Below are 25150 nucleotides of genomic sequence, written 5' to 3' on the forward strand. Positions count from 1 at the left end.
ATTGTCCTCAAAACATTTCCTTTGAAGCTTCTTTGAAGCCTGGATTGAATTTGTGCCCCTCAGAGATGATTTTTCTTTCCTTCTAAAATTCACCTGGTTACAACAAACAGGAACAAATTTAAATTTAATTCTTTTGGGGGGAGGTACTGGGGATTGAACTCAGGGGCACTCAACCACTGAGCCACATCCCCTGCCCTATTTTATTTAGAGACAGGGTCTCACTGAGGTGCTTAGCACCTCGCTGTTGCTGAGGCTGGCTTTGAACTCTTGATTCTTCTGCCTCAACCTCCCAAGTCGCTGGGTAATAGGTGTGGGCCACTGCACCCAGCAAATTTAATTCTTAAGAGCTTTTTAAAAGACATTTAACTGTCATAGTATAAGCACATAAACTCAGGCCCAAGCTAATGAATTCCTGGAAGAAATATTTTTTTCTCTCCTTGTCAGCAAATGCAAAGTCAAGGAAATTAAGTTTTTATGCATCAGCTTTAAATTTTTTTTTCACATTCATTGTTCATTTAGAATATAGCTTTTGGGTTTCTACTGTATGCTGGTTTTTTCCTATTAGCCTTTCAACCTTTGAACCTGTTTTTCACATTCTGAAGTGTCAGAGAGGCACTTCAAGGAAGTCATGGAAGAAGGTCTTGGAATGAACATAGACTTTTAGTGCATGTTTTCCTTCAAGGATTCCTGTTTCCATTGTTAGGTTGTCTTCTGGGGATTCCTGACATCTGTACCAACTCAGTAATGCATTTTAATATACACATAAACATGTATGTGCATAGGTATTTTAATCAGCTTTTTCACTGCTGTGACTAAATAACCTGACTAGCACAACCGTAGAGGAGGAAGAGTTTATTTGAGGGCTTATGGCTTCAGAGGCCTCAATCCATAGACAGCTGGCTCCATTCCTCCAGGCTTGAGCTGAGGCTGAACATCATGGCAGAGAATGCGGCAGAGGGAAACAGCTCACAGGGTGATTAGGAAGCAGAGAGAGAGAGAGGGTCCATTCACCAGATACAAATATATACCCAAGGCCACACCCCAGTTCCCACCTCCTCCAGCCATAGCCCACCACTTCAATTACCACTCAGTTAATCCTTATCAGAAGATTAAGTCACTGATTGGGTTAAGACTCTTACAATCCAATCATTTCTCCTCTGAACCTTCTTATACTGTCTCACATGTGAGCTTTATTGGGACACCTCACATCCAAACCATAACAATAGGTAATGTGCATAAATATCATATGCATCCAAATCTTATCAAGCATTTTAGTTGCCTTGATCATGAGCATCATTAATATGTGTAGATTATATATATATATGTATATATATAATCATATGTATATATATAATCATATTATATATATATAACTGTTATCATGAAGTCTTTTAAATTTTTAATTATGATATTAAATGCATGTCTCATACTATCTTTGACACATTATCATTAAATTTGTGCCTAAAGATACCTAACAGAGGTTTTTCTGGATGTGTGTATTTTAAACCTTGGATTAGTTAAAATAGAAAACTGGTATATATGATGAAATAATAAAATTGATCTCTCAAATTGTGGTCACTGTTTTGAAAGATAAAAATGCAAAGAACCTCTGTTCCATTGTTACAAGCCAAAGGTTGACTTTTGTATTTAAACTTCATGCTGCTTTGGATTAAAAACATCTATTACTGTCTAAACCAGCAGGAATTTTAGAGTTTGACTAAGAGTAAGACTGTGTATGTAAATAACAGATGGTAGTATTCAGTCCATTATTTGGTAGATTGACATAAAACAAAAATGATCAAACTTTCGATGTTTCAAAGACATGCTTGTGGCAGGAGAGAGTTTAAAAAGCTATTGGGTAACATAAATATTTGTCACATTGTGCTTTGGGTTCATATAGTTGTGTGCACACAGTGTACAAATGACTGAAGTAACCTGATTATTTTATCAAGCATGTAGCATTTGAAGAATCTTAATCTCATTTTGATGTGCATTTTATAAACTTGGACTAAAGCTATGTATTAGAGGGAAAAATATTACTGCAGTTTTTCTCAAGTTAATATACAACTGGCACATAATGCATAAGCAGGAATGTAAAGGTGATATTTGCAAGGCCTCATGCTCTAAGGAAAATGTGGACTTCTGCCCGTGTCATTAGACAGCCTGGTAGTACTTTCATCTCACTGATGACTACATCTTTGATGTCTCTGAGAAAAAATTCATGTGTATCATTGCAGGCAAAATGTGGATTTAGTAGGTGTGCCAGCCTTGAGTCATCTCATAGACTGGCTATTGTCTTTTCCATTTGCACAACTTTCACAGCATGTGCCAGTTATGATGCCAAAAATAAAAAACCAAGCAAGGAAAGCATTAGACCCATAGATCCATTCCAAGTGCAAAATTCCAATTATCAAAGCCTAAACACAAGCCTTTTATTAAAAAACTCCACTTTGATCTGCACCATAATTGGCACACTTTCTACTAAATGACACTGGCAATTTAGTGTTGCCTTTCTATTTTATTTTTCCTTTACAAATAGTAACACAATAGCATGATAGCATGATGCTGTGTTTTCTAGAGATCGGGTGAGAGCCATAGACCCACCTCAGACTTGGCTTCCCTACAATTCAGGGGTGTAGGAATCAGCCTTTGTGCCACAGATGTTTCTCAAGACCAACTACTTTCATCACCAACCCACAAGATACATCTTAATGATTCTGCAATTGCCAAAATTAGGAGCTACCCATAATTCTCTGTTAGGGGTGTGTTGGACAAAACAGACTGTGGTGTGTAAAATTAATTTGGTCCCAGGACTCAAAATAATACTGAAAATCTGATGTCAAAAAATAATAGTGAGTTTATGATACTTTAAATTTGATAGTAAAATGAGTTCTGAATATAGAACATAAACAGATAATGTTTTGAGGTAACAGAATATTAACTATAATATTCTCTCACACACACTCCCCCACACACATACTCAATATCAAAGATAAAACTCAAGTGTTTTCTGAACTAGGTTGGTTATCTGGGGAAATGTGTTCAGGCAGAGAAATAAATATGCTCTTCCAGGCCAAGTTTCTGGAAAAAGTATAGGTTCTTTTGCCAGAAAATCAAACTTCTGAAAATTCCATGTAGAGATGTTGTATCATGTGGTCTGCACAGCTACCTATAAAGTCATTATGAATATTCTCATTTCATGGAAAAGGAGCTTTAGCCATATAGGATCTGAAAAACCTTCTCCAGCAAGTCACAAAAATAAGGTGTTGGAGCGATTAATTTAACTAAATGAAGCAACCAGTGCTAGGATTTATTCTTGGTTTCATGTGCTTATTTGATAAGTCTCTAGTTGATGGAATTTCAGAGAGTCAAAATGATAATAAGTGGGATCTGAAATTTTGTTCTATGGCAGGGGGGGAAAAAGCAATAAAAATTAGAGAAGGCAGTTATATAGAAGGAATTTCTTAATTTAGGGGAGAAACTTGAGCATGACATCATCCCCCAAAGTCTGCTTCCCTGAAAAAGATAGCATCCATTTTTATTTAGTTCTGCTTCTTATATGAGGATGTTCAAGTATTCACGAATGCCTTCTAGAGGCCACACCCTGAGCTAAGTGATGGGATGGAGTGTAAAAGACAGGTAATAGTCCTCACCTTATGGAGCTTATAAACCTGGAGAACTAATAGGCCTGAAACATGTAAGATGACCGAGGAGGCTGCCTACAAATGTTTTGTGAGAGTCTGTGGGCAGCTGGCATTGGGATGGCACAGGGCAAGAAAGATCACTGTAGGGGGCTAGACGTGGGGACCGTTCCAGGCAGATGAGAGGCATGCATGACAACTGTGAAATGACCATTCAGGGAACACTGGATGGATGCAGGTTATGACTGGAGCAGAGAGGGCAAAGTAGAGAAAGAAGTGAACGAAACTTTACAGGTGGGTGAGGCCTGAGCGAATGGACCCTTGCAGGTTAAAGATGCTAAACTTCATCCTGTTAGCTGTCAGAAGCCCATGAAGGATTTTATGCAGGACAATGACGGCATCCATTTTTATTTAGTTCAGGATGGAAACTGGATTGGTGGGGAGATCAGGTAAGTGGCTAATGCAGGGGACAAAAAGGGAAATGCTGATGGCTTGGAGGAGGGCAGCAGAAGAGGTGGACTAAGAGACTTTGGAAGGTGCACTTTGCAGACGTGACAAAGGGCTCCATATGGAGAGAGAAGGATGGTTGAAGAGAGAACTCCCAACCGGGTGCTATGGAGTACCCCAGTAATCCCAGTGACTTGGAGACTGAGGCAAGAGGATCACAAGTTCAAAGCCAGCCTCAGCAACTCAGCAAAGCTCTAAGCAACTTAGTGAGATCTGTCTCAAAATAAAGGATAAAAAAGACTGGGGATGTGGCTCAGTGGTAAAACACCCCTGGGTTACTGGATAATCCCTAGTACCAAATAAATAAATAAATAAAAATAGAAAGCTCCGTATTTTACATATTTTATGGTTTCTTTCCCTCTACATGTTTAAACCCTGCAAATACCTGTTAGTTCACAGCTCTTTCCACAATGACCATCGTCAGCGGGGACGAGAGGCCTGCCGATGGGAGACTGGTAGGAATGTGAGCCTATGAGTCAAGGGTAACTTGGATCTCTTTAAAAATAACATCACATTCTCTCTTTTCTTTCTCCTTGGGAATAAAAATAGGACAACTCACTGTGAAAGAACCCAAATTCCTCGATTTTGAAGTCAGAAATGAAATACAACTCATCATTGCAGCTGAAAGTGGCGGGCACAGAGCCTACAGCAAAGTCGCAGTCTTGATACAGGATGCGAATGACAACTCGCCATGCTTTGAGCAAAGGTTTTATCAAGCTTCAGTGTCTGAAGGCCAGCCCTACAACACTCACATCATACAGGTGAACAGAAGTGTATGTGTGTGTGTGTGTGCACTTGTGTGTATCAATCATTATCAATGTACATCAGAATGTCAAAGGCTTCTGTCCAACACATTAATTAAAATTTAAATGTCCCACTGGGAGTGGAGGTGCATGCCCATAATCCTAGAGGCCCTGGAGGCTGAGGCAAGAGGGTCACCAGTTCAAAGCTAGCCCCAGCAACTCAGCAAAGCCCTAAGCAATTTAGTGAGACCCTGTCTCTAAATAAAATATAAGAAGGCCTATGGATGTGGCTCAGTTATTATGCACTCCTAGGTTCAATCCTCAATACAAAAAAACAAAACAAAACAAATGTCTCCAGGTACAGGGTTGAATGAAACCTTAGATTGAATGAAATCTGAAATTTCTGCATTCACTCTTGCTCCTCTTTATTCATTCAGTGCTCCATTGCTGCCCACCTGGTTTCTTTAGGGACTCTAAGCACTGCAGGCACTAGAGGGACACTGCAGGACCACACACACACACACAAAGACAAGACTTTCAAATATGTACAGTTTAGGGGGGAGGTTGGAAATATAAGTATAAAATCAAATGTTATACAATTAATGTTATAATAGGATCTTGCAATGAGTGTCATGAGAGCAAACAGAAGTGACTCACAGCCTCCTCTTGGAGGGAAAATGTGACACTTCACAGAGGACTGATCTTTGCATCAGGTCTTACAGGTGAACAGGCAGGTGGACAGATCCTCTGTGTTTCAAGACTCACCTCATCTCATTGATGAGCCCCTAACAGTAAGAGAATCTGTTCACTGTCTAGTCTTGTTCTAGCTCTAAGCCTCACCCGTTCTGGGTAGTGTTTCTTCTTGCTTCAGGACTAGTGCCCATTTTTTTCCTTTCCCTTCACCATTAAACTATGTTTTGTAGTCAAGAAGCTGGGCACCAAAGGATCTGTAACTTCCTGTGAATCCGCTAAGAAAATCAGCATAAAACCATCTTCCTGGCAAAGAGAGCCATAGAATGAGCATTGCCTTTGGCCCCTGGAACACAGCACCTCATGCTTATCACATCATGGGTTTCTTCTCTGGGCTAGATATTTATATGGAATACAGCATTTTCAGGACAAGATCTCCAATACTTCTTTACATACAGTCACCTGAATACATAGAAAGACGCCTTCTTTTTACTTGAAGTGCAGTTCCTGATGCACACGAGCCCCTCTGTTGCTGGGGATCAGTTGAGTCTCAGCTCTGCTGGAGGTTCAGCTTCAGGCCCCTCAGTACCACACACACAATCCGGGATCCTCGTGTCTATTATTGCAGGTTTATTTTGTATTAGAGAAGCCTGTTTTCTCCAGTCACCAACCTGGTCCACAAGTGCTGTCTTTACTCTGATTTCAGCCAACACTGGGATGTTTAAGAAAGTGATGGTGGCGATGGCAGATCCTTTTGCAAGGGGGATTTCTGCATGGAGGCCTGTGGCGTTGCATTTCTCTGTCCCCCATGCTAACCTGGGTAGGGCCAGACTGCTCCCTGTGGAGTAAGTGCTCGTGAAGATGCCTTCAAAGCCCAGGTGCCCCAAATGGGGGGAATCTGATTCACCAGTGCCTCAGGTTATTGCAGACTTCTAGAAGGTTGAGTCAGGGATCGACATGATGCATTTTGTTCTTCCCATTTTTGGATTGCTTAGTTCCCAGGAAGCCAGCACTGCCATTCTCTGTCCTGCTAGAAAGAGGTTATGCCAGGCTACTTCCTGGTTTTTGCTACCAGACTGCACACAGGCCGTTTTGTCTGCAATTCTAGAAACTTCCCTTGAGGATCTGCTCCTTCTTGCTGTGGTGCAGACTTGGCAGTTGTATCAAAGACGGACTAACCTCCCACCCTGCCCCACTAGAGGTGCTGTGCATTGCCTTAGTCTCAATCAGACGGACTTTCTCTTGGAATTTGAAGGGACATCAAGACAGACAGAGTAGAGCTGATTTATCTTGATGGCAACAACCCAAGGAAGCTGTGCTGTAGATCCCCAGAGTTGCTCAGCTTCTTGTTCACCAGATCATTATCTCGCCAATGCATAACTTTTTGAAGTTAGCAGTGGTGCCCACGTGTTACCAGCATCCTAAAACACTGTTCCACGGCCTTACAAGGCCCACCTTCTGTACACTTCTAAGTATACACCTCCACGGACGTGATGGGCTGTATTTGTCCCCAGTTGGAGACTAGTTTCTCTTCCTGGTGATCCAAAGGACACCATGTATTGATGCCTTTCTGTACCCCATCATTGGCTTGTGCACCCTCCTGATGGGGTCCTGAATGCTTCACTAGGGCCACTAAGATAGGGTGGCAGTGTGAAGGATGGATCAAGAGAGTAAGTATTAGCAGCAAAATCCCACTGGGACATCCAAATAACAGCCCAGGAGAGAGAAGACAATGGACATAAGCCAAGGCTAAGGGGCACAGAGTATGTAGAATTTTTTAATTAATAAATCAGAAACTCATTCTTAAATAAGATCTTCAATCCATTGATCTAATTGATTTAGTGATTAAAATTTAATGTGGACTACACAGTACATCTCCATGGAGAAGGAGGCCAAACATTTGTTCCAGCTTCAGTACTACTTTTTTAACTCATCAAATCAAGTGATCGGGATCTAAATTTATTAGCACTAAACCTAGGCTGTATCTTTTTTAAAGATCCCTTTAAGTTAAAACTTGAATCAAACATAAAAAATCTGCACATGGCTTATTTTATAGGTGATAGTTTAAACAGGAGGATAAAACAGCAAATGAAAATTATTTTTCACCATATGAAGTTCTCCTGTAACACTTATTTCCTTTTCTGGTGCCAGCCTGAATCCATATACAGCTCTGGAAATCTTCTATTCAAGCAAATTAGATATTTTTTTCCAGCAATTTTGCCTGTTGCACAAAATTATAGCTCAAGAACATGTGAAAGTTATTTGGAAATCCTTTGGATGAGTATGCAGAAAATTTCATTTCCCTCATCACGCACTTTATTATAAAGTTAAATGTAAGCTTCAGGCATTGTTTTTTTTTATTTTTTTGAGTATTTGTAATGGTGGTTTTTAAAATGCATTAACAACCTGTGATTCTTTTATAATGCATTTCTCTGAAAAGCAAGCTTATCCCATATTGCAGATTAAATCCTATCTAATGGAAGAGTCGGTTCCTCATAGGTTTTTGCTACTGACCTGGACAGTGGGTTAAATGGCCTTATTGAGTATTCCATTCTCTCGGGCAACCAAGAAGAAGCCTTCCAGATTGATGCTCTGAGCGGGGTGATCACAGCAAATTCGATTCTGGATTTCGAGGCCACCAGCTCCTACAGGTTTGTCCGGGATTCATGTACGTTTGATCCACTTTTCTGCTTGGTGTCTAGTAGCGTCATTGCTTGAGTCTCAACTTCCTGTTTATGGGAGCTTCACTGTAAAATGTGTTTTCTTTTGATCCCGTTTATGGTCACCTTTTTTGACATGTAAAAATAGTCTTAGAAATAATTTTTTATATGGAATAAGGAATGAGACCTGATCTAAGATTTTAGGAATTTGTGATGCTGTTAAATGCAGAGAGACATTACAAAAAAAAAAAAAAGTTAGTGACATGCCTTCTGAACCATAGCACCCTCTGCAAATGTTTACTGTTCTTATTTTTAAAACAGTGAAGACGGAATGAAAAATTCTCTATTCTTATTTTGCGCACAAAAGTACAATGTTGTCATCGTACTTGTGGCAGTACGATGTCCTCACTGAAATAATAGAAATGATCTTATTCAAAACATATGTTCAAAGTTAAACTGCTTTTGTCTGGTATTCCAGCCTCATCCAGAACTCTATACAGGAGAGAGTAACAGTGTCACAGATCTTCTGGGTATTTTTAACAGTCAGTGCTACAAAAGTCTAGAGTTACATGCAGAGATATTTGTGGCATGTCAGTCTGTAAAAGCAAAAGACTCTTAGGAACCACCACAAGGAGGTACTGCAAAGGACAATGGCATGACCCTTCCAGGATACGCCAAGAAACTCATTTTAAAAAAGAAAGGGGTGTGTCTGTGTTTGCTGCTGAGGGGAGAAAGCTCTAGAACATGTAATGTGTACACGGTGTGACTCTGAGGAAAAGCTCGCACATGTACTTAGGAAGCTTCTGGTAGGTGCTGTTAACCTTGTTTGTCTTTGGCTCATTGGGTGGGTGTGTTGGGGTTTAAAGAGACTTGGCTTTCTGGTTGTACAATCCAGTGTGCTTTATATTTGTTTAACCATTTTATGTTTTTTCAAGAGCACTTGCATATACACTACGGCAGTGCCCCTTTATCATGGGAGATGTAAGACTGCCAGAGGAAGCCTGAAACCCCATGAAGTACTGAAACCTATATATGTTGTATTTTCCCCTATATTCCCTGCAGTATTACCATGTGGTACCAGAGTTAATCTGTTCTGCCATGTTTTATGCTCTGGTGCCACCTTGGCATCACTACTCTTACACTTTGGAGATATTATTAAGTAAAATAGGGTTATTGAACACATTCACTACAATAACACAACAGGCAATCTGATAATCAAGTGGTACTAAATGACTAACAGGTGAGTAGTGTATACAGTGTGGATACACTGGACTAAGAAATGATTCATGCCCAAGCAGGATAGAGCAGGACAATGTAAGTTTTCATCACACTATCCAGAATAGCATACCATTTAAAAATAATGAATTGTTTATTACTAGAATTTCCATTTAATATTTTTGGGCAACAGTTGACTTTGGGAAATTGAAACTGGGAAGCAAAACCACAGGTAAGGGAGAGCAGACACCATTTTATTTCATTTAATCTTTACAGCCATCTCACAAGGAAGTTCAGTTTGGCATTTCGTATTTACTGATCAGGCAACAGACGTACACTAGCTTGCTCAGAGTCACAGACTTTTTAGGGATCAAACTTGGACTTGCACTCAGCTCTTCTGATTCTGAGTCACACTATTACCATACAAACTACAGAGCAGACCTCTTACCCAGGGAAAAAGAGATATAAAAATGGCTAGGTCAATATTCTCCTATACCAGACTTCTTTCATGTTTTATGAGGAAAGTGGAACATATTAATGGTAATAAACAATGAGAACTGATTAAAATAGAATAGGTTGCTGGATGGATTGAAATAATTAGCAACTAAAAACCTTCCAACTCTAAGAGTTTAATCAAGTTTTTTTTCATTTAATATATTTCAAAATATTATTTCCAAAGTACTTTTTAAAGTTTAAGACCTTGCCATGTATTAATTATCAGGAAAATTTTCAGTAATATTTTAGTGTAATCAATTTTTATGACACAATGTGTCAATATGTAAAAACCTATTTCCACCACATTGTTTCTTTAGTAATTTGAGCCTGAAATATTTTTTCCCTCTCTGTGGATGACTGTAGGTAAATCTCGGTGCTAGTTGAGTGATTGCAAATCAGAGATGATTGACAGTGCTGTGTTGCAGGAGCTAAGCATTTCCCAGTTATAATTGACTTTTCTGTTATAGTGTTCCTCTTATTCAATGAAGTCTAATTAACAATTAAATCTAACTTCTTTCAACTTTTTCCTATTTGCGTCATGGTTTCTATGTTCCCAAGATCTAAATTGGTCCCAAAATTTTAAAATGGATTTCACCAAATCCTCATGAAGAAGTAACTCAAGACTGGGAAAAGTGAAAACTAAGAGAAGTTGAAACCTACCCACCCCTGCCACACACACACAAACACACACTCACACGCTCACACATCATCTCCAGCATTACTAAAGCAATAAAGTATTTTAAGCTTCTTGCCTCTCCAGGTTCTCCTCTTACCCACTCCCAACCCCTGCCTGCTCTCTGGCTTCCATTTTTCTTTTTTTGAGCTTATGTGGTGATAGGGATTGAACCTAGGCCCTTGTGCCTACTAGGCGAGCACTCTGTCCCTGAGCTACATACTGAGTAGCAGTGAAAATTATAGGATGATTTTCCTCTCCTCTGCTACACCCTGGGTGAATGCTTTGGAAGTGCTTTCATTTAATTTTCAACTTTACTTTTAAAAGTATTGCTATTTTGTCTCATTGAGGAAAATATTCCTAATCCCAAAACTTGGTTTTAAAATATACATTGAGGGAATAAAAGGATATAGTGTCAGTTATGATTTTAAAATAAGCATAAATAAATTAAATGATTTTAGTTTTCATATGAGGGCACATTTGATAAAACTCAGTGGGAAGGTGACAAATTATCAAATAGGCATTAAGCTTTGTCTGATTGATTTATCTAAATTTATAAAAACTGTCTACCAGAAAAAGGCCAAAGATACAAAGACAAAACAGTCCTTGTTCTCAGGGAAATTCATATTGGGGTCCTAGTAAAACCCCATGACAGCATATTAATAATCACAACAGTAGCCATTTATGGAGATCCTGCTTTACATTTATTATCTAATTGAATTCTTATAACATGATTTACAGAATGAAGATAGTAAAATTCAGGTAAAGTTGCTTGGCCAAAAATAAAACTAGTAAATGATAAAATGTGAAAGCAGTTCATGAGAATGGTCATAGTAGAGCTTCCTAGGAAAAAAATTAAAGTTTGAAATCATGTTAATAAATAAGTCCCAGCTCACAACTGTGAAATTGCACACAGTTCAGTGTAAATGCCAAAATGAAGTTTGAGTTAATGGTTTCTGCTACTGGACTCATCATTGATATAGACATATCATTGTTTAATTTGGCAATTGGTATTCATATAAGCCTTGTAACATTATAGGGCCCAAATTTTTGATTTTTTGAGGGACTTTAAATAAAAATGAGAAAAAAAATCCTAGTTCGACTGATTGTTAATTTAGATGTTTAAAAATTCAACTTCTATGGCATAAATATTCAAGACAAAAAAGCTATTGTTTGTCAGAAGCAATGCTCAACTTACAGTACACTCTCCATTTAAAATTCATTGTGACTATGAGAAACACAAGGAAACCAATTGAGTATACAGGATGAGAAATGGACTGAGGTACTAATGATCTTTTCCAAAATATTCAACTTATAAGCATCAGTGTTGGGATTGGAACCCCAGTTTATGGACAGCCTATGGAAAATGAATGGAAGTCATCCTAGTCAGAAGGTCATGAGGAAGTCATGGATGTACTAAAGTGTTTTGTATGCTTGGAAATAATGAGCCATGGAATATACCTGAGAATCAACAGAGTGTGTAGTAACCACAGAGGTTGGCAGGCTGCAGGTAAATTTTGAAGGATTTTATATCACATATAATGAAAATTGTACTTTATTCTGTGGCCATAGAAAAGCATGAGCAGTTGAATGAATGTTCTCTCTTTATTTTGCAAAGCTATCTAGTGATGGATGACAGAAAGCTTGCTTCAGGAAGACAAGGCAAGTTAGGCAGCATCTAATAAAGATCTGTTACCCAGATGAAGGGACTGTGCTTATTGGTTTTCCTTTACTATAACAAATACCAGAGACAAATCTATTTAGAAAGAGAAAAGGTTTATTTCCACTGAGTTTTGAAGACTTCAGTCTATGATTAGTGGGCCCATTGCTTTTGGGCCTCTGGTGGTGCAGTAGTTCATGGAGGGAGCATGTTTTAGAGCAAAATCATTATCTCATGACTGGAAAATGAAATAGGAGGAGAGGGAGGAGCTTGTATCCCACAATGCCCCTTGAGGGAACACTTCCCATTATCTAAAGACCTTCCTCTAGGCCTCATCTTCTAGAGGTTCCACTGCCTCCCAGTAGTACCCTGGGCTGAGGAACAAATCCTTTAACATGGGCCTTTGGGGGATATTCAGATACAAACAATAGCAGGGACATACTTAAAACTTGACCCAGCTATGGAACCGTAGGGACTTGGTGATAATTTTAATTTATTGAATGAAGAAGGAAATAGAAAATGGCTCTGAAATGTCTGCCTACAAAAGACAGGGGAATAGACGAGGATTAAGAGTCAGTGCAAGAGCAAAGGTAAAGATTCCCTTTAGACAGTTGAAAATAGTGATCTGGAACTCAGGAAAGGAATCTTGAGTCAAGATTTTAAGTTGAGGTTTATCCAGAGAAAAGGAGTAAAACGGAACACCCTAGGGAGAGCCTGGAAGCTGAGCCCGCCCTGGAGGTGGTGAGTTATCACCTCTGAGGATCAGACAGAGAAATAGAAACCAAACCGACAGATTCAGGGGATAGAAAGAGCCAGAAAAAGAAGGTGTCCTGGAAACCAAACAGAGAGTTTGGATTGGGTAAAAGAACAAGACTTCAAACTATATGGGGTTAGAGTTTCTAGAAGTATTCCTCCCTGTAGGAAGTTTGCAAGAAATAAGTTTGTACTGAATTGGTTTCTAGCAAGATAATTTACCAAGATGATTCATATTAATTTTTTGAGGGCCTTTCAATAAAAATGAGAAAAAATCCTAGTCGACTGATTGTTAATTTAGATGCTTAAAAATTCAACTTCTATGGCATAAATATTATTATTAATATAAAGTTGTTAAATTAACATTTAAGTTAAAAACTAATTTTCATAAACAAAACTATTGGATGGATTAAGTAAGCAAATACAACTTCCCATTACAAATATGTATTACAGACACCATTATTCTTGGATGATCAAACAACAAATATTTCTTTGCCATTCGCTATGCTATTATTATTATAAGAGTGTCTATGAACTTCAAAGAAAGGATTTTATTTAAATTTAAATAAAAACTTTTGGCCTCATCTGACTGGTGCTTTTTGCTCACTTTCCTGCTGGAGTCTCCTGAATGCAAATGTTCTCTAACCTTGTATTCTTGACAAAGACCAAAATATTAGCACAGCACTTTTAGTTTTCTGAGTGCATATGGCAGGATTATTTCCTTTGAAGAAATTTCAACGAATTCCATTGTGATCTGGCATTTCTTTTCATTTCAAACAAGGCCAAACAAGAACTTGAAGGTTTATGGTGTTTATGCCCACAATTTGGAAGAGACGTATGCATGGAGACCCACCAAAATGATAGATAGAAAGCAGATTATAAGGGAGAGAAGAATGACTGAAATAGGAAGCAGAGACAATTAGAACGGCTACTTCTTTTTCTGCAATGTCATATTAAAAGGAAGGAATATCATATGGTGGTAACCAATGGGAAGTCAGGCTTGACAGTAGGGTGTACTTTTAGAATGGGCTGGATTTGGGCAAGCTTTGGACCAAGCTTCTAACATATGGGCTTTTGGGAGGGAGGCATTTCAGATCTGAACTATAGCAATGGCCTTTTATAATACATACTTAATATTATATGACTATCTAAATGTTTTCTTCATAGCCAGATATGTGATTTTATTTCCTTTAACACACTCCCCCTGCCAAAACCAGGCTTCCCTGAGTTAATTACCACCAATAGTTTTTGCTCAATCTTACTCAATTTGCTATGTCCATGTATCCATTTCTTATAAATGTTCCATCAGCTTTGTTATTCCACCCATCTTTTTCTCTTCCAAATGCCTCTCATGTCAAATAATCTGTCTAGTTGCTTCCCCGTCCCCCCACCCCCCAGGCTTTATGCTCTCCTGGGCTAGCCTGGAGGGTTTGATTCAGTGAGCACTGGTTTATCCCTCACTATTTTGGACCCAGAGTTTCCAGATCCCATGCACGCCCTTCTAAGTTCTTTTCTCTTCCAGTAGCTTTGTAGGAAAAGTTGCCAGAGATGTAAACTATCTGTGTCTTTGCATGATTGAAAATGTCTTCATTGTATTCTCACATGTGATGTATGCAATAGACAATATAGAGGTTGAGAAATATATTTTAGAATTTTGAAGGCATTGTTCTTTTTATCTATAAAACCTAGCATTGCAGTTGGGAAGTCTTATGTATTTCTAATTCTTTTACTTTGTCTGATTTTTTTCCTTCACTATGGAAATTTTTAGATTATTTATTTTATCCATTACATCCAGAAATGTTATGATTATGTACTTTGGTGTATTTCTCCTCTTTAGTTCAGTTCTCTTTAAATAAGGAGACTTTTGTTCCTATTTTCATGTATTCTTTCATTAATAACTTCCTACCCTCTGTTTTTCTGGTTTGTATTTTGTTTTTTTGTGTTGTTCTGTTATCCTGTTCAATTAGTTGTTAGATCACATCAGTGTATACTTTTGTTAGTTGTATATTAATTCTACTTTTTGTTTCTTTCTTGGTTGTTTTTTGTAATTTTAGTTTTCTGGAATATTCTCTTAATTTTAATCTTCTTAATTTTTATTTATTTTCTAGTTTAAAATGGGATATATGGGCTTTCTAGTTCTAGTTTTTATTTATATCTATCTATCTGTATATCTATATCTATATATGGGATGTAGATATAGATAAATAGATACATTTTTACTTCCAAAGGCTCTTCCATGATCCTTGATTTTTTTTTTGTAGTATCCTGTTCTTGTTTTATTAATGCATTGTCTTCTGATATCTCTCCAAGGGCACTCATTAGAATTTATTTTATATTTTCTTTTATTCTTTTCGATATCTGTTCGCACTCGGCTCCCTTTTTCTTTTTCTTTTTCTTTTGAGCTCTCCTTTTCTTGCTGCAGTCTTACTGTAAATAACTGATGATTGCCAGGTGTGAGTTAGGCAATAGTTATTAGAATCTGTAAATGAGCTGAATGAGCCTGATTAGCACAATTCACTTTCAGATGAACCAGAGAGGACATAGACTGTTTTCCAGATGACATTCCAATGGCCATAGATAGAGTCCACTTATCTGAGGTGAGGGCTTTCATTTCTCCTGTAAAAGTCCCTCAATATTAATTAACCAGCAGGAACATCATCAGGCATTCTTTTGCCTGGAAGTGAAAGGCAGCAGGCAGAGGAACATGATTCTTCTGAATTTTGGTTCAACGGAGTCTTCCTACCTATATCTCAACACACCCTTTTTCATGTCTTGGGTCTCTCCTTGTTTATCTGGGGAAAAAACCTGCTCTTCATTCATCCTTCTATTTGGATGTATTGGTAAAGAAAATTTATTCTGAGAGCAATTACACGTCCATGGCAAAATTGAGAGGCAAATATAGAGCTATTTCATTATCCCTATCTCACACATATGCAGCAGAATCCCCACTAGAGCAATACGTTTGTTATGATCGATGAAGCTACACTGACATATCACTACCACCGGAATCTGTAATTTAAATTAGGGGACACTTTGGGTGTTGTATATCCTGAACACATTTTAATCTTTGATCTTCTCCAACTCACTCATCTATAACCACTCTTGAATCTTCTTATATCTTTTAGAAATGTTGATGCTTCTCACCTACTCCACCCACTAACATTTTCTCCCATTTCTTTTTAGCCTTATGGATTTACACATTGTTTTAGATTGCCTTGCTATCACTTTTGAAGAATCTTGGAAAGAAGAGGATATAAACTTGTGAAGTCAGATTACCATCTTCAGCCAGAAGTCATACTTCTTTTTTAGATGGTTCTGATGCTGACTGATCACTTCTGGTTTCCTTAGGATTTGAAAAGGAATAGAAAATTTTTCATAGACATTTAAAATATAGATGAGAAAGAGTTTTTGAAAAAATCTCCTACCAACATATTTACTGTTTTAAGGCAATTACAAAAGATCCTGTCTGGTCAAAGGCCTCATTTAATGTTTAGCATAGTGAAAGAAGTTTCCCATGGTTGAGAGAATAGGAAAAATATGTTCTGAACTTAGAACGGTCTGTTCAAAATCTGGTCAGTTTCATTTATAGTCTCTGCTGATCATAATAATCAGGGCAATAGTTTTGTTACATGGAGCCAGTTGGCCTGGCTACAACCAATAGTTTCACAATGACTGCCAAGGAGCCATCATGGACGGCTTGAGGTCTCACAGACACTCTATGTAGAATCTCTGCAGATCTACTTTCATCATTTTTTATTTGTTCTTCAAGCCATTGAGAAACCTTTTTTCTTGCCCTTTTATTTTGAAAATGAACTACATATTTTCCTTACTTTTTTGTTTTTGAAACCTGCAATAGAAATTGCATAGAAGCCCTGAAGTTATAGTATTCTGAAAATAAGGATGGTTTTGACAACAGTAGAAGAGTTGATGGAACCTTAACTTTGAGATCTTGGCTAAGACCAGGTGACCCTGGAGAAGGGCAGGCAGCAAGGGAGGACAACACTATGAGTTGATTACTTTTAGCAAAATATTTCCATATGTACCTGATTGGTGGTCATACTAACAAACTTTCCACCAGAAATTGTTCCTAGGACTATGAAATTCAAGTGGTTGTGCTGATAATCTCAACTCTGAAAGTGTGGAAGGCACTAGCTTTGTGAATGTTAAGATTGACAGTCGTCATTTGCTACTAAATGGAGTCCAAGTCAAGAATGAGTTGATGCTTATTTCACCTCATTTTCAAATTTAGGATTGGAAAAAGGATACTTAAAAGGGTCTAACAATAGAAAATAAAGTAGAAATGTATCTACTCCCAAAACTCAGTTTCTTAAAAGTTAGTTTCCACAACTGGGCAAGATGGATACCACCTCTGAAAGAAAGACCACCTTCTAATTGACATCTCACTTTTGGATGCAGCTTCTTCCACCCAGACTTAGAGTGTTTAGAAAGAAGTTAAAAACAAGCTGATGATTTTTTATTAGGGTGCTGTGTATATATAGCAAGAGAGGCACATTGAAGGAGTATCAAATAGTAGAGCAAAGCTTTCCATGTGACCAGGACTGGAAGCTGAATTCTATGTCTGACATATAGTACATGTGTGACCTTGGGCAGATTGTGAAAATCCAATGCTCAATCTATTTTCTTTTCTTTTTTCTTTTTTTTACTTTTTTTTCTTTCTCCTTCCCTCCTTCCTTCCTTTCTGAAAATAAAGTAGCCACCTGATCTCAAGGAACTTATAGAAGAGGTAGACAAATGAACCATTAAGAACTAAAAGTAGTGATTGCTAGGGTAGAAAAATGTACAGGGTGCCATGGGGATTGATAAAGGGGAAGTTGAGAGGTCAGTGCAGTCTTAAAAGAGATTGGAGATTTGGAAGGCCATGAGGCCTAGGGACAGGGATTCTAGACAGAAGTCAGGTCATAGAAGGTCATGTGTACATGCTTGGGGTTTGGACAACCTTGACAAGAAGGACCAGGAAAGGTTTGAAGGATGGGGGAGCGGATTGTACAAATTGAATTTTAGTTTTTAAATTTTATTTAGTTTCTGATGGAACCTTATGCATGCTAAATGAATGTTCTACCACTGAACTACATCCCCAGCCCACAAATAGGATTTTAGATAGAGCAATTGAGCTTCTCTTTGGGTGATGGATAGGAACAGAGGAGACCTTTGTAGGGAGGTTGGTACATACAAGAAGCACCCCAGGTGAGAAAGGATACAATACCTAAACATCATCACAGGTGGAAAGATAAGGGATGAGTCTGCAGGGACCGACTTGCTTAGGTGTGCCCAGGACATTCTTGGATTTAGCACTGAAAATTTCATGTCTTGTTTTGCCTGGATTGTACTGGTTTTGAAAACACTGCAAGTCCATGTTCCAGAAAACTTTTCGGTTCCTGGCAAAGTATGATTGATGGCTGATAATACTACTTGAATGAAGATTAGGCTTTGAAGGAAGACAGGAGTATAGTGAATAAAAGCACTAATCCAAGAAACATTCAAAAAGTAAATCAATCGGACCCAGTGCCTCATATATGCTAGGTAAACACTGTACCACACTACCACTGAGCTATATTCCCAGCCACTACCACCCCATGTATATGAAGTGGTGTGTGTGTGTGTGTGTGTGTGTGTATGAGAGGGGGAGGGGGAAAGAGAGAGAGAGAGAGAGAGAGAGAGAGAGAGAGAGAGAGAGAGAGAGAGAGAGAGATATTATGGCATTGTCCTTTATTCTGTAATTTTGATTGATTTGAAATTCCAATCTTAAAAAATAGCAGTGCAAAGCAATCTTTTAGTGGTTCTGTTTTTGTTGGTACAGTAAAATGGAAATGTAGCCGTATTTTAGGTTGTACATGGCAGAGTAGAAGAAATCTGCTTATCCAAAGTATAGATATTGGTGTTTGTAATTTTTAGGTTGTCCTTGGTAGGATAGGATTAAATTTTACACTCTACCAGAAGTGGTCCATTCATTTTGACATTAATGTTTCATGATCCCTGGAAGCTTGCTGGATTTGATTCTCTAAACATGTCAAAATTAAAAAAATTTTCAGGCTACCATTCTTACGAGAAATAAATTTTAAATGATACCATTTAGAGAAAGCCAGGGGAGAAATAAAAGTAGCTAGTCAGCTCATTTTAAGATTTTCAACTAGATATTTGATATTTATGTTGTTTTTCTAATTTCTGGATGGTGAGTAACATTCCTTGACTCTTTTCCAAACCAGATTGATCGTGCAAGCCACAGATAAAGGGCTGCCCAGGCTTTCTGATACGACTATGATCGAGATTCAAGTGACTGATATAAATGACAATGCTCCAGTTTTTGTCCCCTCTGAAGCAGTAGAAATTGCAGAAAGTAAGTGTGGCAATTTGGTGTGGTGGTTTTGATTTACTTATATCATTTATCATTTCTTTCAGCCAGACACTATGTTAAGTATGAGTGCTAGCCCTGCACAGCCATGCAAGCTTGGAAATTTTTATCTTACTTGTATGGCATTAAAAATGAATGGTTAAATATCAAATGTTAAATATCAAATGTCAAAGGAGTTAAGTGTTAAAGCTGGGATTTGTATTCAGATTAGCAAGAGGCTGAGTCCCCATCTGCCAACTGCCATTCCATATAATATCTGTTTATGTGCACACTTTCCTTAAAAATTAAACTTTTCTGAATAAGCAAGTTTTTTTGGCTGTGGAAACAGTGAACCTTCTCTGAGAAGAAGCAATGTTCTTAGACTCCTAGCTTCGTCAATCGTTGCAAGATACTAATGACAATTAATGAAATAAGTTGGATGTTGGTTGAACAAAGTCATCGTTTTCCTCCTTAAGTCCCCTAGACTTCAATGGTTGCATCACACTAATGGTAGATGTTGAAAATATAAAGTTTTTTTGTGATAGATGGATTAATCTTAATTGTTTGGGTGTGTGAGTTAGACAATGACTGCACAGTTTATGAACCCAAAATTACACATGCTCATTCACTCCACTGGTGAAATCCAACCCAACTTTTTATAGTTGAAGTTGAAAATACTGGTGGCTTATCACTTGCCTCTCTGCTCTCTCTCTCTCTCTCTCTCTCTCCTTCTCCCTCCCTCTCCCTCTCTCCTGGGGATTGAACCCAGAGTCTCACATCTGCTAAGCAAGACCTCTACCCTTGAGCTACATAGGCAGCTGCTTGTTTTCACTTAATACTAAACTCATTTCTATAACATCCTTACCATTTTATTATGCTCACTTTCCAAACAAATCATAAGCACCACCTCTCACAGAGGGATATATTCCAGAAATCTCTATGTCTAGGGATGCCCCCAAATGTTAAATTCCATAAATAAGAACATTTTCCAGTTTTGCCTCTCACCTATTTATTTTCATTTGATTTTTATGGAAAATCAAATGTTCGTGTTCGTAAGCACTTGCATTAGTGTTAAATAATAACACAAGAACAAACTGCATAAATCAAAATGTACTGAATGGGGTAAGGTGTGGTTAGTGCACATCAAGAATGCTCAAGCTTCAAACTGAAAATTATGAGGCTCATATACAGTGGAACTATTCTGAGCATCTTGGCATACTCTTTCCACCCGCACCATACCTACAGCTTAGTAACAAAGTCCCTTTCATGGGCAATTTAGGCTGCAGAACACATGTGGTATGTGAGACATTAAGCATGTCATCTATTTTGTAATTTTTTTTAGTGACTAATATTAGAGATTTGTTTTCATCACTAGCACTATATAAATTTTGTCTTTCTATCATCTTGATAATTTTGAAAATCAGATTTAAGGGAAAGAAGCAGTGCAACTCTGAAAGAAATAATTTTGCCAAATAAATACAAAGGAATAAGTAGCTAACTCTTATATTTGTACCCAATTTTTTTAAATTAAAATCTGATTTTTCTTTTCAAAATTTTATGCTTGGCATTAATATTTTGAGTAATGTTTTTCCTACTCACATCCACTATGAGTATGATTTTGATATAGAAACTACACAGTACAGGTATATGCTTAGAATGTTCCTTGACCCCAGAGTGGTGTTATAAGTATATAATTTAAAAAAAAACTGTAATGTGAAAAATTGAATATACTCTACTTTCTTAATTTCCTACTCCTTGGTAAATTTTCAGTTTTATTGGGCTCATAAATCCTTCTGAGTTTTTGTTTAGTTCATAAGGAGCTTTGTATGAGAAATCATGCCAAAAAAGAGCAAACCATGTTGGATTTACAATGAGACACTTGGATTATACTCTTGAAAAAAAAATTGTTTTCAAAGGATGAATGTTAATGGAGGTTGACACTGGTCATGACTATTTCAGATTCTTTGCCTGGTATAATTGTGTCTCGGATATCAGTTCATGATGCGGATTTGAATCCAGCTTTCATCTTCAGTTTCACAAAAGACAGTAACCCTGGAGCCAAATTTGCCATTGATCAGAACACTGGGAGAGTGGTATTGATAAAAACATTGGATTTTGAGGAAGCTTCTGAATACAAGTTGTTCGTTCAAATTTCTGATTCAGTGTACCACACAGAGGGATCCCTCACCATCTCTGTGCTGGATGTCAACGACAACCCACCAGTGTTTTCTCAAGATTTCTATCAGGTAAAGAGCTTGAAGAAACGTAAGCTTTCCATTGCTGGCCCACTAAGATAATATTCCTTGTTTGGGGTACCTGATTTAATGCCACAGGTTTTATATTGTGGAAACTATAAGTAATTATGGAATCGAAATGTCTCATTCGTTTCAATTTATAAAGTATGTAGGTCATCATTTTTTTTAAGATTTTTTTTTTGTGAAGTTGGAGTCCGGTTGTTCAGAACAATTGGAACTTGCTTCATATTTGCAAAGCCACAGATAAAACGAGGGAGTTTGGATTATCTGCGTTTAATTTGGAAAATTTTTTTCTTCCTTAGGCATATTTTTGGAATATACTAATTAATATCTTAAAACAAATTAGGTACAAATCTATGAGGTGGAAATTTTAGTATTTAGAGCATAGTATCTGTTTAGAGAAGTTAGAGCAACAATAGTATTCAACTAAGCATTTGGAAATGAACTCCAGGACTTTTGAGTATAGCAAATGTAAGATTTAAAGGTCAACACAGGAGGAAAACTAAACTATAGAGGTTTATTTAAATTATACAATGTGTATGATATAATAATATAACAGTGACTATATTAACAATATTCAACATACAGAAATAATTTAGAAAAAAAATTCATAAGAAAAATCAAAACTGAATAAAATTTTAGACTTTTTCTTTTCTCTCTCCAGGAACTGAAAACATATTTCTTTTCTTTTCTTTTTTACCTTTTTTGCAGTGTTGACAATTCCACCCAGGGTCTCACACATGCTAGGCCAGTGCTCTACCACTGAGCTATTCCCTGACCTAATATTTTTAATGTGTCACCTTCATAAATCGATGTATCTAAGAGAGTCATGTTGAATTATATGGTTTCCATAAGCAAAATAGACAAAATGACCTTATGTTCTGGCCCTGGTCATTAATGTGCCTTTAGCCTTTAAACACAATGTGCTTTTTCCTCTCTTGTGCTTAGGTCACAGTTCCTGAATTGGTTCCTCTGGGGTACTCAGTGTTGACTGTGTCAGCCTCAGACCTAGAAGGCAATGAGACCATTTCTTATAGGATCCTTTCCTCTTCTAAGGAATTTGCCATTGATCCCATGAATGGTGAGTGGTTTCTAGTGACTTTAGAGCTCACGGTTTGAGTTACAGGGTGGAATCATGAAGTAATACTTTCCAGATGCTCCTTCAATAGCCCCCTATCTCTAGCCCCTGCAATTATAGGCACCACCTTCTTCTTTGTCTTCATGTCAAACACTGCAATAGCAAACACCAGTGTTATTTCTCTTCCCAAACATCTCAGTGACTGAGAAGCAGAAGGCATTGGTTAAGTGCTGGTAAATACTCAGAAATTTAGACCCCCAAGATAGTACACCCCCAGTTTCATGCATCTATCCAAGCACAATTCAGGCCATTTTTCCTGGGATTCAACAATAATCAAAATGATGTTGAAAGGATTAAGTCAGTGCTAAGGACTTCACCTTAGTAGAGTCTTTTACTCAAACCAAGTACAAAAATATTCAGCAATAGCTTCATTTGTTCAATAAGGACAAGAAGAGTGAAAAAGGAAAACAATTTAAGTATCCATTTCTACTAAACGGAAACCATGCTGATGTGATGTTCTACTTTATTTGATGTCTTTTAAGTCTCTTTGTAGTTTTATCTAAGAACTAGACATTCGTGAATGCATTTAAAAATGAATTCATGCAGGTTATTCCAGATTTGAACAGGTAAGTGGAATACAGAGAAAGTTTAACAGTGAGTGGACATTAAGAGCTAAATTTTATAAAAAATGAATATTATCAGCAAAGCAATGTCCTAGAACACTTTAGAAAAGAACAAAAATTAGGACACATCACACTGTGCGTTCCAACCTCTACCCACCATTTTGCATTATTTCTGCAAGAGAGAGCTGACTTAAAAATTAACCTCAGGATGCTTGAAAGGAGAATTTGGTCCCAAAATATCAGAATGAGGTCCCCAGGGTGTTGTAAGAAAAATAGGTGATGTTACCACATAGCCTGTTCATGAATGAGTAATGTATGCATATAAACATGTCTGGAATTTGGTGCCTGCTTCTCCGCCATGATGTCAGATCCTGGCAATTGCTGCCCTGGACACTGGCAAATTGAATTCACCTTTCCTGTTGATCAGAATGTTTTTAAAACTTTAAGTCGAATCAAGTCAATTCAGTCCATGGTGTGACTCTAATTGAAATGTGGCTTTTTTTTTTTCTTTCCCCGGCCACATTTTTATTGGTGCGTTACATCACACATATTGATGGGATTTGTGAATACATATTCATAGATATACACAATATGACAATATACTTGGGCCTATATCAGTCCCCAGCATTTCCCCCCAGTATATATTTTTTTAATTTGTTCTTTTTAGATATATATGACAGTGGAGTGTATTTTGACATATCATACATACATGGAATATAACTTTCATTCTTGTGGTTGTGCATGATGTAGAGTTACAGTGGTCATTTATTCATGTATGAACACAGAAAAGTTTTGTCCAATTCATTCTACTGTCCCATCCCTCCTCCCTTCCCTTCATTCTCCTTTGTCTAATCCAATGAACTTCTATACTTCCCCTCCCACATTGCTGTTAGCATCTGCATATCACAGAGAACATTTGGCTTTGGGTGTTTAGGGATTGGCTCATTGCAATTAGCATGATAGTCTCCAGTTCCATCCATTTACCTGCAAATGCTATAATTTTATTCTTCTGTATAGCTGAGTAATAGTCCATTGAGTATCTATACCACATCTTCTTCATCCATTCATCTGTTGAAGGCACCTAGGTTTGTTCCATAGCTTAACTATTGTGAATTGAGCAGCTATAATGATGTAGCGGCATCACTGTAGTAAGCTGATTTAAAATCCTTTAGGAAAATGTCATTATTCAGTATTCTTCTTCAGTGATCATACTTAAAACACATTTATCTTAGAAAAATGTTGTTCCATTTATATTCATAAAAATCATGTCTGTATTTAATATAGTAAGTGTTAAATATATATTTTATCAGTAAGGGAAAAATTCACTTGCTGAATGAACCATGAGCTTTAGGAAAAGTATATCTATAATTATAATATTAAGGAAGAGTTATAATTCCATATTATCATTTTTACTGCTTTCATTGGACTAGAGTGAGTGTCAACCAATATTTCCAGAATAAGTATCTTTATGCCAGAATATCTCTATACATTTGTTTATGGCTCATAGAATAGGGAATCAATTTTACAAACAAGAATATATTTTCTTGAAATATGGTATACATACAAATGGAGTTTCACTTGCCATAAAGAAGAATGAAATTATGGCATTTGCTGATAATGGATGGAAATGAGGAGCATCATGCTAAATGAAATAAACCAGACCTAGAAAACTGAGGATCAAATGTTTTTTCTCAGATTCAGGAGCTAGACCAAAGTGAGGGGGAAAATAGAGGACAGTGGGATATCGTAAGAATAGAGGGAAGATCTATAGAAAAGAAGAAAAGTGAGGGGGAAGGAGGCGGGACAGA

The 25150-nt window shown here is 37.4% G+C and overlaps 1 protein-coding gene across 1 annotated transcript in view; it reads left to right on the forward strand.

Annotated features, from left to right (window-relative positions):
* Nucleotides 1-25150, forward strand: part of Dchs2 (dachsous cadherin-related 2) — a 258908-nt gene that overhangs the window by 217849 nt on the left and 15909 nt on the right. Inside the window, exons 15-19 of the mRNA XM_078021990.1 lie at nt 4698-4909; nt 8081-8232; nt 19262-19392; nt 21346-21632; nt 22590-22722. Coding sequence (XP_077878116.1) covers nt 4698-4909; nt 8081-8232; nt 19262-19392; nt 21346-21632; nt 22590-22722 — 915 coding nt within the window. The remainder of the gene's footprint in view (nt 1-4697; nt 4910-8080; nt 8233-19261; nt 19393-21345; nt 21633-22589; nt 22723-25150) is intronic.

This window comes from Ictidomys tridecemlineatus, chromosome 9, assembly GCF_052094955.1.
Source record: "Ictidomys tridecemlineatus isolate mIctTri1 chromosome 9, mIctTri1.hap1, whole genome shotgun sequence".
Lineage (NCBI taxonomy): Eukaryota > Metazoa > Chordata > Mammalia > Rodentia > Sciuridae > Ictidomys > Ictidomys tridecemlineatus.